Below are 18,848 nucleotides of genomic sequence, written 5' to 3' on the forward strand. Positions count from 1 at the left end.
AGAGTGCCTCCTACTGACCCTCCAACACCACGTTCAGCAGCATCTGGTCTACCATCCAGGGACTGACCAGGACCAACCCTGCTTAGCTTCAGAAGCAAGCCAGCAGTGGTATGCAAGGTGGTATGCTGCTGGCTTCGTAGTTCTGTTCTAATCATTTACTGTAATTACTCCTGCACACATGACTGCCTCTGCAACTTTTATTGTCAGCATTTATGGTCAGGCAATAAATTGTGCAGAAGTTTGATTGCAAAACACACCTTTTGGCAATTACACCATTTCATCTGAATTCTGATCAAACGTATACAATAAACAATCTTCTTATACTGTAACAATATCTGATCATATAAAACTGATCTCTTCAAAACAGTTCATAAAACATCTAACTGTGGGCATATTATTGCTGGTATTAACAGTAAGTTGTCTATTATCCACTTTATAAAACAATCTCATCAGTTAATAAGTGTTTGTTATTTATGATAATCAATGTCAAATGCCAGTTAACAGTTCCATCTGAATTATCAGTGTGCATCCATAAGCCTAATTTCTTAAATAACTAGTTACACTCCACAGTTGAGTAGTAGGCCACTCCACGTTGCCTGGCTGAGCCTATAGCCTGGATGTGTTGCTTCAGCATGCACTCCCAGTCCTTGCCCCAGTCTTGGCCCCGCTCCAGGGTCAGGTAGCGAGTGGTCATCTTGTCCAGAGCCCGCACTGCCTCAGGGAGGTCAAGGGTCAGCCCTGCCTTCTGCACCGCCGCCTGGAACTTGGCCGGAGAGGCTGTTGCTATGCAGCACCTAGACAGGGGAAGGGGTTTAAAATTGTGAGCTAGACAGCGGTATTCGGTATGCAGCCATGATGCATTATGTAAATGGTTGAGCCTGCAACTAAGAAATGTGTTTATTTAGTAAAACACTAAAAGTGTGTGTGTGTGTCTGTGTCTCTTACCTGTTGACCCCTGCAGTTGGGGGATAATGGTAGTGATGCCACACAGCCACTGCAGTGTGGGGACATAGTAGATACTGGTTCTCCTTCCAGCATCTCTGCATGGTCTCCACTATCCCCTCATCTCTTACTGCACCTGCTGTGATGACCTGAGACAACTGGAGACAGAGAGAGGAGGGGAGGAGTAGTATTTATTAGGATCCCCAATTAGCTGCTGCCACTTATTGAAGTGGATTTAACAAGTGACATCAATAAGGGCTCATAGCTTTCACCTGAATTGGCCTGGTCAGTCTTTGCCATGGAAAGAGCAGGTGTCCTTAATGTTTTGTACACTCAGTGTACATAGCACTACAATTACATCACAATTTAGTCATTTAGCAGATGTTCCTATCCAGAGCGACCCACTGCTAGTGCATTCATCTTAAGATAGCCAGGCGAGAGAACCACGCATCACATATCAATGCAAAATACAATACAATAAATACATTAAAATGTCTGTTTTTCTCTGCCCAGTCCCCGTCGTGCCATCTGATTTTTTATGAAATCAGATTTTATTGCTAGTTTGAGTTACCTAGGTGGCAGAGAGTTCTATGTATTCATGGCTCTATTTAATACTGTGTGTTTCACCGTGTCTGTTTTGGACCTGGGGACTGTGAAGAGACCTCTGGTTGCATGTCTTGTGTGGTACCAATGAGTGTCCGAACTGTGTGCCAACCGCTTGAACAGACAGTTCGGTACCTTCAACACCTGGTACAAAGACCAATAGTGATGCAGTTAATCTCTCCTCAACTTTGAGCCAGGAGATATTGACATGCGTGTTACTGGCATTCACCCTCCATGTACAGTACCAGTCAAAAGTTTGGACGTACCTACTCATTCAAGGGTTTTATTTATTTTTACTATTTTATGCATTATAGAATAATAGGGAAGACATGAAAACAATGAAAAAACCCATATGGAATCATATTGTAACCAAAAAAGTGTTAAACAAATCTAAATATATTTTACATTTGAGATTCTTCAAAGTAGCCATCCTAGGCCTTGATGACAGCTTTGCACACTCTTGGCATTCTCTCAACCAGCTTCATGAGGTAGTCACCTAGAATACATTTCAATTAACAGGTGTGCCTTGTTAAAAGTTAATTTGTGGAATTTCTTTCATAAATGCGTTTGAGCTGATCAGTTGTGTTGTGACATGGTAGGGGGGGGGGTACACAGAAGATTTCCCTATTTGGTAAAATACCAAATCCATATTATGGCAAGAACAGCTCAAATAAGCAAAGAGACATGAAAGTCCATCATTACTTTAAGACATGAAGGTCAGTCAATCCGAACATTTTCTTCAAGTGCAGTCGCAAAAACCATCAAGCACTGTGATGAAACTGGCTCTCATGAGGACTGCCACAGGAAAGCAAGACCCAGAGTTACCTCTGCAGCAGAGGAAAAGTTCATTAGAGTTACCAGCCTCAGAAATTGCAGCCCAAATAAATGCTTTACAGAATTCAAGTAACAGACACATCTCAACATCAACTGTTCAGAGGAGACTGCATGAATCAGGCCTTCATGGTTGAATTGCTGCAAAGTAACCACTACTAAAGGACACCAGTAAGAAGAAGAGACTTGATTGGGCCAAGAAACACGAGCAATGAACATTAGACCAGTGGAAATCTGTCTTTTGGTCTGATGAGACGCAGAGTAGGTGAAAGGATGATCTCTGCATGTGTGGTTCCCACCTTGACGCATGGAGGAGGAGGTGTGATGGTGTAGGGTTGCTTTGCTGGTGACACTGTCAGGGATTTATTTAGAATTCCAGGCACACTTAAACAGCATATCTACCACAGCATTCTGCAACGATACACCATCCCATCTGGTTTGCATCTAGTGGGACTATCGTTTGTTTTTCAACAGGACAATGACCCAACACACCTCCAGGCTGTGTAAGGGCTATTTGACCAAGAAGGAGAGTGATGGAGTGCTGCATCAGATGACCTGGCCTCCACAATCACCCAACCTCAACCCAATTGAGATGGTTTGGGATGAGTTAGACATCAGAGTGAAGGAAAAGCAGACAACAAGTGCTCAGCATATGTGGGAACTCCTTCAAGACCGTTGGAAAAGCATTCCAGGTGAAGCTGGTTGAGAGAATGCCAAGTGTGTGCAAACTGTCATTAAGCAAAGGGTGGCTACTTTGATCATCTACAATATTTAATACATTTTGATTGGATTTTTTTGGTTACTAAATGATACAATTTGTGTTATTCTATAGTTTTGATGTCTTCACTATTATTCTACAATGTAGGAAATAGTCAAAATAAAGAAAAACCCTTGAATGAGTATGTGTGTCCAAACTTTTGACAGGTACTGTACATCTAAGTACAATAAGTGCTGCTCTGTTCTGGACCAACTGCAATTTGCCTATGTCGTTCTTTGCCGCACCTAAACACACAACTGGGCAGTAGTCTTGGTGTGACAAAACTAAGGCCTGTAGGACCTGTCTGGTTGACTGAGATGTCAGGGGGGAGGGGTAAGTATGTGTGGTGATTTGAGAGAGAACATTAAACAACCAACGGTACTGGGCACTTATCTTTCTACAAGAACATGTCATTTATGTATTCATACATCTGACCTGTTTGTGGAGAGCTTCATGCAGAGTGTGTCTGTGAGAGTGCTGAAACTCCTCCATCATGCCCTTTACCAGGGCTCCATCTCTACCAGACAGCAGCCAGAACACACGCTCCATGTTATAGGGGTCCTGGGGTGAGAGCACAGTGTTAGCCACAGTACGTACACACACACACTTCTTAAACCTTAAACAAAGTGATGAGCCATCACGCACAGCACCTGAATGTCTATAGCCGGGGCCATGGTCTGCGTGACATTGGTTGCCATGGAAAAGTCCCCACTCTGCACAGTCCTGTGCACTATGTCATTAGCGTTCGTCATGGCAACGAGGCACAGCGGTATCCCCATTTGCTTCACAATGCAGCCGGCTGAGAGAGGGGACAGAGAGACAGACAAAGAATGAAGAGAGATTAAGGAAAACCAGAGAAAAACATGAGCTATGTTCCAATACTCTCAAATGGCTTAGTTTCCTTTCCTCTTTGAGCAAAAAAGTAAGGAAGAAATATAAATATATCTCTAATCAAAAAAATATATACAAAAAGGGGCAAAAATGGGAAAAAGTAGTGGAAACACTTTGTCATTGTAAAACTTCTCACCAGCGATATTCCCCGCCCCCCCTGTGGGCACTACCATCTCCAAGGCGGGTAGGGGTGCCCCCGTCTCTGCCTGCTCCAGCCCACTCACATGCAGGTAGGCATAAATGAAGTGTGCCAGCTGCACCATGACACGAGACCAGTTGACTGAGTTGAGACTCATCAGGCTGTGTTGTTTCACCAGCTCCTGGTCTGAAAACAGTCGACGGATGGGCACGTCGATGTCATCAGAACTGCCATCCGCTAGTAGTGCAGGGGAGAAAAATTAGGGTTGTGTTATCATACCAATGATACCATCTTATCACAGGTTAAGGTAAGATCATTATTACTGAAGACTAAAACTCCTATATTTTCCCATGATATGGCCATCATCTCTCACTATCAAAGAAGGGGGCAGGGAGAGGAAGCCACTTTAGAATATTGCTCCCGCATACTATTTGGCCCTGTCTCTAACCTGCAAACACATGGATATTGTCCTCCAGGCAGGTGATCATCTGTTTCTCCTGCACAAGAGTTATGCGGCCCCGGGGGTACACCACTACCACGTCTACCCCACCAAGGCCTCTCGCACTTTGGATGGCTGAACCACCCGTGTCCCCAGATGTGCCTAGGAAGGTAGGCCGCAGCGTGGGAGAGGGAAGAGGATAGGAGGACACTATTAAGACACGTAATATGTAATATACATCAACATAATAGACCTAGCATGTAACTAAACATGTAAACACTCCAAATGCTGCCCAAAGTGCCCCTTCTCACCCACTAATACGATGGCGCGCCGGCTTTCCTTGCGCAGGAAGTAGTCGAGGAAGCGCACGGTGCAGGTCATTGCCAGGTCCTTGAAGGCCAGGGTCTCACCGTGGAAGAGTTCCAGCACACACAGCCCACCCTTCAGCCTGGCCAAGCTCACCACCCCTGGCACGGCGAACCCAGACAGGGCCGCACTCACCAGGCCTGGGGCAAGGGAGGGAGAGAGAGAGAGGAGAGAGGTGTGAAAGAGTGAGATTGAGAGTGTGAGATGGGCAGAAGGATCACACAAAAGAGAGAGAGAGAGAGGGAGAGAGAGAGAGAGAGAGAGAGAGAGAGAGAGAGAGAGAGAGAGAGAGAGAGAGAGAGAGAGAGAGAGAGAGAAGGAAAAGCGGTGAGGAAGGGACATGAACAGAGTTGCTTCATTTTGATATACACCCAGATGTAGAAAAAAAACATGTGCCAAACCCTCTTCACTTTACACCTAACTGTACCATATTTTCCAACCATCAATCAATCCATCAACGTGTCACTCAGCTACCCAAACCCTCCAGGTCTCACCATCTAGGTCTGCTCGAGGGATCAGCTCTGTAGGGATGAACAGGGAGCAGACCTCTGTCACTAGCTGTGGGTAGGACAGGGAGCTCCAGGACCTCAGGGTATCAGGGGTCAGGGTGGGGAGGGTCTCAGGCATGAACATCCCCCCGTCTGGTGCATATCCCGATAACAAAACATCCTGAAAGTCCCAACCCTGGACACCGCCACGCGTGCTGCAGTACTGCATATCTGACACCTGTCAGTAGTCAAAACAGTATGCTGAAAAATAGTATGATGATAAGCCTTTGGGTTAAATTTGCTTCATTGTTGTAGCAATTTGACAGAATCATTTACAATAAGGATGCAAGGGCAGACATATCTATCTGGGCACACGGATCAACAGTTCATAAGTGAGTATTGGACTATAATGTAATAACATTATTATAATGCATAACAGTCAGCCTACTGTAGTTTCAAAAACATGTGTTCATGTTAATGTTTTAATTATGAGATTAGATTGCATTATTAATACATAGCATAATAGAAAAACATAACTGTCAGTTTAAATGTACAGTAAACTACTGTTGAAAAAACATATTATAGCTTATTTATTTGAAATAAATTATGGTTAGGTAAATTCAATGCTGCTGACTATCGCATCTAGTCCATACAATTTTAAATTAGGATTATTTACCGTCCGTTTGCTATAAAAAGAATTAGCTCCGAAGTAGAGTACTGTAGCTACGAGATGACCCGGGGAACTGTATTGGTGCAACACCAGAGTTCGAATTTCAAAGTAAAGAGGTCAATCTGGTGCCAAACGTTTAAAAAATATCTACTCTAAAGCGTCACCTGCAGGTCATTATAGCAAACTGCATTCAAAGGAGTTTAATAAGAGACAACCACATTTTGATATTATCTGACAAATAAATTCAATCAATTAATAAATCAATCCAAACTATGAAGCGGAAAGATGAATGGAAAGAGACATCTGTTACAAAACACCAAAAAGTTTAATGACATTCGGAGATTGTCAAGCCTTTGTTATTGGGTAGGCCTACAAGGTAGGGAGGGATGTATTTACTGTTGGTTGAGATTTACATATTCTATTTATTGTGACGTTGAAAACGCAAACCATGATATTGAATTGAAAATTCGTTCCATATATTTAATATAACTATAAATATGGTATCAAAATGTTGAAAATCTGATTTCCCCCTAGCTGCAGCTGGGTTTGATCGTAGTGTAGGCCTAGTGAAACAAAGTGAACTCGTCCATGGTCGTCGGCGAACCCTCAACCTTCCCGGCCGGTAGCCCTGCGTGGCACCGACTGTGTCACAAAAGCATGCGTTTATAAACACAGGGTCGCTACAGTTATTGTTATTTGTGGTCTTAAAAATACCCCCCCCCGTGTTCAGTCCCCTCCTATACCCCCTGTTCACCCATGACTGTGTGGCCATGCACGCCTCCATCTCAATCATCAAGTTTGCAGACGCCACAACAGCAGAGGGAGCACTCCCCTATCCACATCGAAGGGACAGTAGTCAAGAAGGTTGAAAGTTTTAAGTTCCTCGGCATGCAGTACACATCACAGACAAACTGAAATGATCCACCCACACAGACAGAGGGGTGAAGAAGGCGCAACAGCGCCTCTTCAACCTCAGGAGGCTTAAGAAATTTAACTTTTACAGATGCACAATTGAGAGCATCCTGTCAGGCTGTATCATCGCCTTGTACGACACCTGCACCGCCCTCAACCCGCAAGTCTCTCCAGAGGGTGATGCAGTCTACACAATGCATCACCGGGGGCAAACTACAAACAGCTTCAAGGCCATCAGACTGCTAAACAGCAATCACTAACTCAGAGAGGCTGCTGTCTTCAAAGAGACTCACTAGACACTTTAAACAATGCTAATTTAATAATGTTTACAGATCTTACATTACTCATCTCATATGTATATACGGTATCTTATACCATCTATTGCATCTTGCCTATGCCACTCGGCCATTGCTCATCCAAATATTTATTTGTACATATTCATCGCTGGTCGCTGTTTGGGAATTGTTAGATTACTTCTTAGATATTACTGCATTGTTGTAACTAGAAGCACAAGCATTTCGCTACACTCGCATGAACATCTGCTAACCATGTGTATGTGACCAATACAATTTGATTTGATTTGATTTGAGACACCAAATTCATGGTCAACTCATTCACAGTTGGCCAGGGGCTAAGCTGGAGACGATGACTGGAGAGAAGTACAAAGGTGAGTTGCTCAACCAGACACACCCACACTTACTTGTGGCCTCATGGGCACACCTGCACATTGGCTAACTTGTACTTAAACTGTAAATTACATAGATGGGGAATTCCAGTCCTGGAGGGCCAAAGTGTGCAGGCATTTGTTCCAGTTCAGCTTTTGCACCATATAAAATGTTTATCAGTTTACTTAGAACTGGAGCAAAAGTCTACACATGTAGCGATTAATGAACAGTTGCTCTCCTACTTTGAATGTGTTCTTTTTTTCCATGACCCATTCTATGAGTGGTGCTAAACCTACTTATAACAAGCCGTAGTGTGCTAACTTGGAATTTCTAGTTTGTTACTCTTGCATGGTATGTCATGCACTAACTCCTCAACCCTTTCCCAGGCTAAAGTGAACCTGGTTGGGAACATGCTAAACGTCTCACTGAAGGGCATTGAGTCAGTCATGGAACATCATCGTTGTGAGTATTATGGTTGGGGACTAGAATGGGTTTGAATTGTCAACAAGGGGTGGAATTATCCCTCCTTCAAATGTAACTGGGCTGTAAAACCTCATCTGTGTGCACCCTTTATCTGTCCAGACCATGACGCTTCGCCCCATCGTCTGCAAGAGGATAAGTAAGCGCATGTAGTGATCTCTCAACCCTTTTTGAATAAATTAAGAAAATGTATTGACTTCTATGGTTTGTCTATAAAGAGCTGATCCTTAGCTTTGATTGGTTGAGCTGCAATGTATAGCAAAACAGACTCCAGACTCTATCCAGTGTTCGCTTTTATTGCATTTATCATTTATTATTTTACATGGTAATATGGCACATGGTGGGTATACTGATTTAATGTTTACTAACTCAAAAAAGGTAAGGCGTTCATAGGAACTTTGAGCGTTACAGCTGTAGTTGAGGGCCAGCCAATTATTATTTTGGGGGGCAGATTTGGTGACCACTGCATTTCAGTGGTATGAAAGTGGTGTGTACAGAAGCTCATTGCTTGTGGAAGAGGGCCTTGACGTTGTCCTCAACACTGACTGCCTCAGCCATCATGCCCATGGACTTGTTCTGCAGGGCAGCCTCTCTCATGCTGTGGTAGACGCACTCATTCTGCTTGAAAATCCTCTGCTCCATCTCGGTCTGCATACGCATTGACTAGGAAACAAGGGGTCAGGGGTCAAAAGGTAGACTGGTCTGGTATAATCTGGGAAATTAGTATTCAGTGAGGTGAAATTATAGATATGTAAACAATAGAGCTTACACTTCACTATTCTACCTGACAATCATATCTCCCTTCCACACATTTTTATTGAATGTTTTGTAACATTATACCCTACTGAACTGGCCACATGCTATCTTTTTCTAATTTCATAGGTTAATCAAACTATTGAGGCAGCCTGTAGTCTAGTGTACCTCCAAGTCCTTGGTGATGGAGTGGTTGGGTCCATGTGTGATCATGAGAATGGCGTAGGCCTTGCAGATCATGCCATGGCCCACCTCGATGAGCCCTGCGTGCCAGTGAGTCACGCCAGCCCGCATGGTGGCCATGCCCAACTGGGCGTTATTGGGGTGGTACAACTTCCTGCACAGGAGAAGAGATAGAAGAGGGTTGGTGCAAAGGGAAGGGGAGGAAAAGAGAACATGTTTAAGATTAAGTAATTAGTGCACTAAATATACAAAAGTATGTGGACACCCCTTCAAATTAGTGGATTCGGCTATTTCAGCCACAACGTTGTTGATTGGTGTGTACAATCGAGCACACAGCTATGCAATCTCCATAGACAAACACTGGCAATAGAATGGCCTTACTGAAGAGCTCAGTGACTTTCAACATGGTAACGTCATAGGATGCCACCTTCCCAACAAGTTAGTTTGTCAAATGTCTGCCCTGCTAGAGTTGCCCCAGTCAACTGTAAGTGCTGTTATTGTGAAGTGGAAACTTCTAGGAGCAACAACATCTCAGCTGTGAAGTGGTAGGCCACACAAGCTCACAGACCAGGACCGGTGAGGGCTGAAGTGAGTAAAAATCATCTGTCCTCAGTTGCAACACTCACTACCAAGTTCCAAACTGCCCCTGGAAGCAATGTCAGCACAAGAACTGTTCGTTGGGAGCCAGCAGCTGCACACAAGCCTAAAATCACCAATGCGCAATGCCAAGCACGGCTGGAGTGGTGTAAAGCTTGCCGCCTTTGGACTCTGGAGCAGTGGAAACGCGTTCTCTAGGGTGATGAATCACACTTCACCATTTAGCAGTCCGATGGACAAATCTGGGTTTGCGTATGCCAGGAGAATGCTATCTGCCCAGATGCATAGTGCCAACGGTAAAGTTTGGTGGAGGAGGAATAATGGTCTGGGGCTGTTTTCCATGGTTTGTGCTAGGCCCCTTAGTTCCAGTGAAGGGACATCTTAAAGCTACAGCATACAATGACATTCTAGACAATTCTGTGCTTCCAACTTTGTGGCAACAGTTTGGGGAAGGCCCTTTCCTGTTTCACCATGACAATGGCCCCGTGCACAAAGTGAGGTCCATACAGAAAGGGTTTGTCGAGATCGGTGTGGAAGAACTTGACTGGCCTGCACAGAGCCCTGACCTCACCCCATCGAACACCTTTGGGATGAATTGGAACACCAACTGTGAGCCAGGCCTAATCGCCCAACATCAGTGTCCGACCTCACTAATGTTCTTGCGGCTGAATGGAAACAAGTCCCCGCAGCAATGTTCCAACATTTAGTGGAAAGCCTTCCCAGAAGAGTAGAGGCTGTTATATCAGCAAAGGGGAGACTAACTGCATATTAATGCCCATTATTTTGTAATGAGATGTTCGACGACCATGTAGTTAGTGTATGTTGTTGTCCTATCTAGCTATCTTAAGATGAATACACTAACTAAGTTGCTCTGGGTGAGAGCGTCTGCTAAATGACTGAAATGTAAACGTAGAAATTGGATTTTAAAGTTGTAGACATGCAAATCTTCATATGGTCCATGAGATTAGTCTCCACCACTCTGTCCCCATTACAAACACTCACATGTATCCCTCCACCATCCTGCGTGAGTATTCTGCAGCCTCAGAGAAGAACTTCAGGTAGGACAGCACCTCGCTGGCTGCACTCAGCATACGCAGTTGGTACAGGTGTGTATCAGCCAACACAGGTTCCTGTTTGTCCAGACACTCACGACACAGCTTCACCACCTGTGCAGGGAAAGGGAGGGATGGAGGGGGAATTTAGCAGGTTTAACAAAAAGGGAGAGTAAATTATATGGGACAGTGAAAGAGAGGTATTTACCAAACTCCAAAGCCATCCCTAAAGGTAAAGGAGGGGGTTGTTGTTGTTACCTCATGAAAGTCACCTGCAGTACGAGCTGCCTCAACCTTGGCCAGGCACTCCAAACTTAACTCCTGTACCTCTTTCACAAGCTCATCAGAGGGCTGAGAGAGAGAATATAGTAAAGACAACAGCGTCAGTGTATTAACATTTGGGAGTATGCACATTGCACATCCCACCATCATTCACTCCTGATCATTGACAGTAAAGGAAAATGCCCGATGACCAAAATGCACTACTGCAGACAACCACAAGAGAGTGACATATCCAACAACTCTGAAAACAGTGTTCCATTGAAGGAAATGTTGTATAATGTGTTCAGGTTCCAGTAGTCTCTTCTCACAGACACAGCAGCTGTGTGAGGAGACTAATGGTCCGGCAACTATAAAATGGACTAGTGTAGGACACAGACTTATACTTGTGTTACACACCTTGTGACTTAATCATAATTTGCTCCAAGTCAACTCCCATACATAGATACTGATATAACACATATCCAGGTCCATGGCATTGACCCATGTCTAAAGATATGGTCATGTGATAAGAGAGTCACTCATATTATTTTGCGATGTCTCAGACAATCAATTGGAATTCAGCATTAGGTTACCATATCTCAGATGAAATCAGAAAAGCTTAATTTCATATCAACTGCTACATGTATTTTGTTCTATCTATGATAGCTGATATTTAGGGTTGGGATCTCATGTGAGGCACGAGTACAGTGAGAGTTGAGATCCATTAAGGGAGAGGGGAAGCATGGAACTTTATTGAACTGAAAAGTAATTAGGGTGATGTGTTGTTGGCCCCTGGGCCCTCAGAGGTATGATCAGGTGTTCATTTGTGCATTTGACTACATGCTTCTGGTGCATCAGCTGTGAGATGCCCATCTGCGTGATAGGGTTATGTGCCCAACGTGAGTCTGGGTACGGCATGGGGCCAAGGACCCAGGACCCCACTGTTTGGAATGGAATGAATTGACCCCAACTCTGCCCTCAACGTGTCACTACTTCTCCCACCTTGTTGCCTTCGGTCTCCTTGGCAGCCATCATTAGGTCATCTTTGAGGTTCTTGCTGCAGCTTTTGCAGGTGCAGTCAAAGTGGTACTGGTGCTTCAGGGCTCTCTGGCGGTCCGTTGACACGTTCAGGAAGTCCACGTAGCCCACCGTCAGCTCCTCATTCTCAGCAATCTTACCAAGCGCACGCAGCTCAACCCTGATGGAGCAGGGCGGCAAGGTTAGCCTAGTGCCAGAGTAACAGCTGCTCTAGGATCAGCTTGTGCATGTCACATGCTGAAAGAACAGGCCCTGGAGCATAAGGGATAAGGTTGGTGATGTAGTGTGATGTGATGGTACTAACTATAAGGATATGGTAAAGGGGGTAGTGTAGTGTGATGGGAGTAACCATAAGGGAGGGTAAAGGGGGTAGTGTAGTGTGATGGTAGTAACCATAAGGGAAGGTAAAGGGGGTAGTGTAGTGTGATGGTAGTAACCATAAGGGAAGGTAAAGGGGGTAGTGTAGTGTGAGGGTAGTAACCATAAGGGATGGTAAAGGGGGTAGTGTAGTGTGAGGGTAGTAACCATAAGGGAGGGTAAAGGGGGTAGTGTAGTGTGATGGTTGTAACCATAAGGGAGGATAAAGAGGGTAGTCTAGTGTGATGGTAGTAACCATAACATTTACATTTACATTTACATTTAAGTCATTTAGCAGACGCTCTTATCCAGAGCGACTTACAAATTGGTGCATTCACCTTATGACATCCAGTGGAACAGCCACTTTACAATAGTGCATCTAAATCTTTTAAGGGGGGTGAGAAGGATTACTTTATCCTATCCTAGGTATTCCTTAAAGAGGTGGGGTTTCAGGTGTCTCCGGAAGGTGGTGATTGACTCCGCTGTCCTGGCGTCGTGAGGGAGTTTGTTCCACCATTGGGGGCCAGAGCAGCGAACAGTTTTGACTGGGCTGAGCGGGAACTGTACTTCCTCAGTGGTAGGGAGGCGAGCAGGCCAGAGGTGGATAAACGCAGTGCCCTTGTTTGGGTGTAGGGCCTGATCAGAGCCTGGAGGTACTGAGGTGCCTTCCCCTCACAGCTCCGTAGGCAAGCACCATGGTCTTGTAGCGGATGCAAGCTTCAACTGGAAGCCAGTGGAGAGAGCGGAGGAGCGGGGTGACGTGAGAGAACTTGGGAAGGTTGAACACCAGACGGGCTGCGGCGTTCTGGATGAGTTGTAGGGGTTTAATGGCACAGGCAGGGAGCCCAGCCAACAGCGAGTTGCAGTAATCCAGACGGGAGATGACAAGTGCCTGGATTAGGACCTGCACCGCTTCCTGTGTGAGGCAGGGTCGTACTCTGCGGATGTTGTAGAGCATGAATCTACAGGAACGGGCCACCGCCTTGATGTTAGTTGAGAACGACAGGGTGTTGTCCAGGATCACGCCAAGGTTCTTAGCGCTCTGGGAGGAGGACACAATGGAGTTGTCAACCGTGATGGCGAGATCATGGAACGGGCAGTCCTTCCCGGGAGGAAGAGCAGCTCCGTCTTGCCGAGGTTCAGCTTGAGGTGGTGATCCGTCATCCACACTGATATGTCTGCCAGACATGCAGAGATGCGATTCGCCACCTGGTCATCAGAAGGGGGAAAGGAGAAGATTAATTGTGTGTCGTCTGCATAGCAATGATAGGAGAGACCATGTGAGGTTATGACAGAGCCAAGTGACTTGGTGTATAGCGAGAATAGGAGAGGGCCTAGAACAGAGCCCTGGGGACACCAGTGGTGAGAGCGCGTGGTGAGGAGACAGATTCTCGCCACGCCACCTGGTAGGAGCGGCCTGTCAGGTAGGACGCAATCCAAGCGTGGGCCGCGCCGGAGATGCCCAACTCGAAGAGGGTGGAGAGGAGGATCTGATGGTTCACAGTATCGAAGGCAGCCGATAGGTCTAGAAGGATGAGAGCAGAGGAGAGAGAGTTAGCTTTAGCAGTGCGGAGCGCCTCCGTGATACAGAGAAGAGCATTCTCAGTTGAATGACTAGTCTTGAAACCTGACTGATTTGGATCAAGAAGGTCATTCTGAGAGAGATAGCGGGAGAGCTGGCCAATGACGGCACGTTCAAGAGTTTTGGAGAGAAAAGAAAGAAGGGATACTGGTCTGTAGTTGTTGACATCGGAGGGATCGAGTGTAGGTTTTTTCAGAAGGGGTGCAACTCTCGCTCTCTTGAAGACGGAAGGGACGTAGCCAGCGGTCAGGGATGAGTTGATGAGCGAGGTGAGGTAAGGGAGAAGGTCTCCGGAAATGGTCTGGAGAAGAGAGGAGGGGATAGGGTCAAGCGGGCAGGTTGTTGGGCGGCCAGCCGTCACAAGACGCGAGATTTCATCTGGAGAGAGGGGGGAGAAAGAGGTCAGAGCACAGGGTAGGGCAGTGTGAGCAGAACCAGCGGTGTCGTTTGACTTAGCAAACGAGGATCGGATGTCGTCGACCTTCTTTTCAAAATGGTTGACGAAGTCATCTGCAGAGAGGGAGGAGGGGGGATTCAGGGGGAGGAGAAGGTGGCAAAGAGCTTCCTAGGGTTAGAGGCAGATGCTTGGAATTTAGAGTGGTAGAAAGTGGCTTTAGCAGCAGAGACAGAGGAGGAAAATGTAGAGAGGAGGGAGTGAAAGGATGCCAGGTCCGCAGGGGAGGCGAGTTTTCCTCCATTTCCGCTCGGCTGCCCGGAGCCCTGTTCTCCAAATCCTGTTCTCCAAATCCTTATCATTAGCATCGCTATATATATTTGTATTCTTTAACTGTTTGACACCTGGACTTTTTAGTTCATATTATGAGACATGTCTTACCTTACTTGAAAGTAGCCTATAGCCAAAACCCCACCATAGAAACGTGTAGGCAATTGTTTTTTATAAACACTTAGGCCTACTCGTATGCGTTTTCTTTAAACTTTCTTTCATTGTCTAGCAGCCAAATGCATTATCCTAGTCATATTAGCAACCCATGATAGTTGTTGCATATTTAAACACCCATTCTTTCAACATTTCTAACGGAAATGTCCATCTCTGTTCATGAAACCGCTCGCATGTGTGTGCACATTTTAGAATGGAGTCTTCCCGAAAATAGCATTTTGGAACATTCACCCAAAGCCCTACCGTCGTCTGTACATGGTTGCGACTAAAATGTGAAGAAATAGTTTATCAACATTTAAACCTAAACATTCTGATCTGTTCCATCAGCCTTATTAATCGAAGTGGCGTATACCTCCACTACACTAAATTGTTATGTATCAATGGGGATTAAGAAATACGTGGGTGTGCGGCGTATACCCTACACTAAACCAATGAGACCATCTAATAATTTGGCCAGGTAAAAATGTATTTGAACGCGCATTTCACGATCTGATATACTGGTAGCCTACCTTTTGGGCTTTACATTTGATATTTGTAGGTTCTAGGTCGCATTTTACACTAAGATCCGTTTGGGAGCGAAATGAGCCGGCTCTTTCAAGTGAACGGAGCCAAATGAGCCGAAAAGACGGAATGCCCATCACAGGTGGAGTCGACAGTCAACGGGGAGGAGCATGTCTCTGTCGTCTGTCAGAAATCAAATGTATTTTTGACACGCCAAGTCTCAACTGTGATGTACCCTTTCATCAAAGCAATTTTATACACGGATACATTAACATTTTACAAATTCATAAATTAATTATTCTTCTTAGTCCGTCGCATATTTTCGCACAAATATAAGATGAGCTATTTTTATTATGTATTAAAATATGTCCACTAGGACTTTCCAAATGTGCCTTTCTGTAACGGCTGTCGTGGGTAGAAGAAGGTGAGGACCAAGGTGCAGCGTGGTAAGTGTTCATGATTTTTAATAATAATCAAAACTGAACACTGAATAACAAAATAACAAAGACACAACCGAAACAGTTCTGTCTGGTACAAAGACTGAAAACAACCGCCCACAAAACACAATGGAAAACAGGCTACCTAAATATGGTTCTCAATCAGGGACAACGATTGACAGCTGCCTCTGATTGAGAACCATACCAGGCCAAACACAGAAATACAAAATCATAGACAAACTAACATAGACAACCCACCCAACTCACGCCCTGACCATACTAAAACAAAAGACAAAACAAAGGAACTAAGGTCAGAACGTGACACTTTCTCAATGTTCATTTTTCATCATTATCATGTAGGCCTATGACATCAATTGACGTTTTTCCATTAGTTGGACTGAGAAATAATTAGTGTAATTCGAAAAATTAAGTTGTGGTGGAAATAAGTGTTCAAATAATGGCTTGAGTTAAATGTATAGGATCTGTCCAGGATAAAACATAATGAGAAATACATGATTGACATGGTGAGGTCAAGGTCAACTGTGCTCTTATTATTAATGCAGGACCCTCTGAGGACAATAAACCTTTTAATCATCCTTTGAGTCATTTCTTTATTTATCTAAAGTTCTCTTTTTCTCCAATTAGTTGTTACATAGCCTATATAGGCTGAGTTAAGATATATACACACACACACACTCAAATACGTCCCTCTCTCACACTCCCTCTCTGTCACGCACACACGCACACTCAAATATGTCCCTCTCTCTCTCTCTCTCTCATACACGCACGCACATATACACACACACACACAAACAACTCTGAAGTCATAGCTCCCGTCTTACCCTTAACATCCTCCCTCCTACTGTTGTTGTTCATACAATAATGTTTAAGAATGTGGCGTAGAACTGTGGAAAGCTGAACTCATTGTGTGTCATTTTGTGTCTCAAACAGTATGTATTTTCTCTGACAATCTTTTAAATCTATTTTAATCTTAAAAACATAACTGCAGGAAATGTTTTTTTGTAACAGACATTTGCAAAAATATTGCAACAATAGACTATGATTAATCTTACTATATTATATTTATCCTGAGACAAGACGCATCCACTTTATAAAACTTAAATATTTTTTCCTTCATTCTCAGTGGCAATGTCTGTCGCCCCAGTGTCTGCCCTCTGTCTGCTGTTCCTGCTATCTGTGTGCACTGCCTGCTACATCTCCAACTGCCCCATAGGAGGCAAGAGATCAGCACTAGACTTCCCATCCAGAAAGGTACTGTCATTCTCAGCAGTTCCACTTTGTTACTGTTTATTGTAACTGTGTGCCTGTTATAGAGCTAGATTGGTGGTTGCCTGCCATAGAGGCTTGCCTCTTACCTTGGAAGGGTTGAGATTGCACAGTTAAATCAAAGGTTACTGTACGTCAATATTGTATGTTGTATTGTACCGTTTTTTTTGTTAAACGACAAAGCTTAAAACCACTTCCCTTTTCTATAAATATATCACTTTTATCTATAATAACAATGTAACTATAACTTTCGGTTTCCTATTATCTTTCCAGTGCATGTCGTGTGGCCCGGGCGACAGGGGCCGCTGCTTTGGCCCCAGTATCTGCTGTGGGGAAGGGATGGGTTGCTACATGGGCTCCCCAGAGGCAGATAGTTGTGTGGAGGAGAACTACCTGACCTCTCCCTGTGAGGCCGGAGAGCTGTAGCCATGACCACGATCTGCTGATGAAGCTACTGCACATGATTAGCCACACCCCTTCCCACAGAGTCCACCAATAAACCAGCCTATTCACGTTTTCAGGGACAGTCCTGAGTTGAAGGATAGTGTAAAAAAATCTGTTGCATGTTTCAATGTCGGGCATACCTGCAGTATGTACACACATTTTCTACAGCAGATATATAGATGTAAAATATGGGTTTTTGCTTGTAACTGCTTGTGTAATGGCTTGTGCTCTGAGACAAATGCAGGTTACTGTACAAAAACATAACTTTCTGGTTAGTCATTTTTGCATGTTTCAAGTCAACTCGGTCTCAAGTATTTCCAATACCAAAACACACACGCTAAAACTCACCACGAGATGTTGCTGAAATATATAAACGGTATGGATGAGTTTTTGTGTTTATGTGTGTACTGTATATGTATATGTCTTACTTTACGATGCATGAACAGAGCAGGAACAGAGCTGAGTCAAACAACCTCTGACATCATCTTTATGAGACCAAAGTCCCTCTCAGCTGCCTGACAGTACAATAGATCAGGAGTTCGGGCTGTAAAAGGTCTTATCCAAAGATACAAACCGACAGCTTGTGAGAGAAACCCATGTTACCCATATAAACCTACGGTCCTATGTCTTCTGAAGTGAATGCTAAAGCCTATGGTACACAGGACATTTCTTAAGGCAATATTGACAGGCATCATGCCCACCACCACACTGTCTCTCTTACATGTAGTGATGGGAATAAAAACCTAATCATTTTTATTTATCTGTTATTTTACCAGGTAAGTTGACTGTGAACACATTTTCATTTGCAGCAACGACCTGGGGAATAGTTACAGGGAGAGGAGCCAATTGTAAACTGGGGATTATTAGGTGACCGTGATGGTTTGAGGGTCAGATTGGGAATTTAGCCAGGACACCAGAGTTAACACCCCTACTCTTACAATAAGTGCCATGGGGTCTTTTAATGACCTCAGAGAGTCAGGACACCCGTTTAACGCCTCATCCGAAAGACAGCAACCTACACAGGGCAATGTCCCCAATCACTGCCCTGGGGTATTGGGATACATTTTTTTAGACCAGAGGAAAGAGTGCCTCCTACTGACCCTCCAACACCACGTTCAGCAGCATCTGGTCTACCATCCAGGGACTGACCAGGACCAACCCTGCTTAGCTTCAGAAGCAAGCCAGCAGTGGTATGCAAGGTGGTATGCTGCTGGCTTCGTAGTTCTGTTCTAATCATTTACTGTAATTACTCCTGCACACATGACTGCCTCTGCA

At 44.6% G+C, this 18,848-nt stretch overlaps 3 protein-coding genes, 1 long non-coding RNA gene and 1 pseudogene across 23 annotated transcripts in view; 2 read left to right on the forward strand and 3 right to left on the reverse strand.

The window, feature by feature from the left end:
* LOC118387561 (ATP-dependent RNA helicase DQX1-like) overlaps positions 1-18,848 on the reverse strand; it is a 55,619-nt gene that overhangs the window by 20,523 nt on the left and 16,248 nt on the right. The window contains exon 1 of one of the 4 annotated variants that reach the window (XM_052525672.1): positions 15,414-15,479. The exons of 2 other annotated variants lie outside the window; for them this stretch is intronic. The gene's annotated coding sequence lies outside the window, so the exon portion shown is untranslated. Of the gene's footprint in view, positions 1-14,841; positions 15,040-15,413; positions 15,480-18,848 lie in introns of those variants that run through there. One more of the 4 variants, XM_052525670.1, reaches the window with a different exon arrangement.
* Positions 184-18,848, reverse strand: part of LOC127906002 (threonine synthase-like 2) — a 44,246-nt gene continuing 25,581 nt past the window's right edge. For 2 of the 7 annotated variants that reach the window (XM_052525682.1, XM_052525681.1), the window contains exons 2-9: positions 5,463-5,717; positions 4,914-5,108; positions 4,612-4,764; positions 4,161-4,400; positions 3,784-3,932; positions 3,569-3,694; positions 946-1,100; positions 184-794 (exon numbers count right to left, since the gene is read on the reverse strand). In XM_052525682.1, coding sequence (XP_052381642.1) covers positions 554-794; positions 946-1,100; positions 3,569-3,694; positions 3,784-3,932; positions 4,161-4,400; positions 4,612-4,764; positions 4,914-5,108; positions 5,463-5,685 — 1,482 coding nt within the window. In that variant the 5' untranslated portion in view covers positions 5,686-5,717 and the 3' untranslated portion in view covers positions 184-553. Of the gene's footprint in view, positions 795-945; positions 1,101-3,568; positions 3,695-3,783; positions 3,933-4,160; positions 4,401-4,611; positions 4,765-4,913; positions 5,109-5,462; positions 5,718-6,132; positions 6,299-18,848 lie in introns of those variants that run through there. The other 5 variants (XM_052525684.1, XM_052525683.1, XM_052525679.1 and 2 more) reach the window with 4 other exon arrangements.
* LOC118387569 (uncharacterized) overlaps positions 5,708-18,848 on the forward strand; it is a 40,879-nt gene continuing 27,738 nt past the window's right edge. The window contains exon 1 of the long non-coding RNA XR_008143232.1: positions 5,708-5,848. This is a non-coding gene — a long non-coding RNA (uncharacterized LOC118387569). The remainder of the gene's footprint in view (positions 5,849-18,848) is intronic.
* On the forward strand, positions 7,999-17,894 carry LOC127931836 (isotocin-neurophysin IT 1-like; annotated as a pseudogene).
* Positions 8,460-18,848, reverse strand: part of LOC118387563 (histone-lysine N-methyltransferase Smyd1-like) — a 62,673-nt gene continuing 52,284 nt past the window's right edge. For 3 of the 11 annotated variants that reach the window (XM_052525694.1, XM_052525693.1, XM_052525690.1), the window contains exons 8-10: positions 10,719-10,882; positions 9,105-9,273; positions 8,460-8,846 (exon numbers count right to left, since the gene is read on the reverse strand). In XM_052525694.1, coding sequence (XP_052381654.1) covers positions 8,685-8,846; positions 9,105-9,273; positions 10,719-10,882 — 495 coding nt within the window. In that variant the 3' untranslated portion in view covers positions 8,460-8,684. Of the gene's footprint in view, positions 8,847-9,104; positions 9,274-10,718; positions 10,883-11,026; positions 11,120-12,031; positions 12,228-18,848 lie in introns of all 11 variants that reach the window. The other 8 variants (XM_052525686.1, XM_052525692.1, XM_052525687.1 and 5 more) reach the window with 4 other exon arrangements.

This window comes from Oncorhynchus keta, chromosome 9 (genome assembly GCF_023373465.1).
Source record: "Oncorhynchus keta strain PuntledgeMale-10-30-2019 chromosome 9, Oket_V2, whole genome shotgun sequence".
NCBI classification, from domain to species: domain Eukaryota; kingdom Metazoa; phylum Chordata; class Actinopteri; order Salmoniformes; family Salmonidae; genus Oncorhynchus; species Oncorhynchus keta.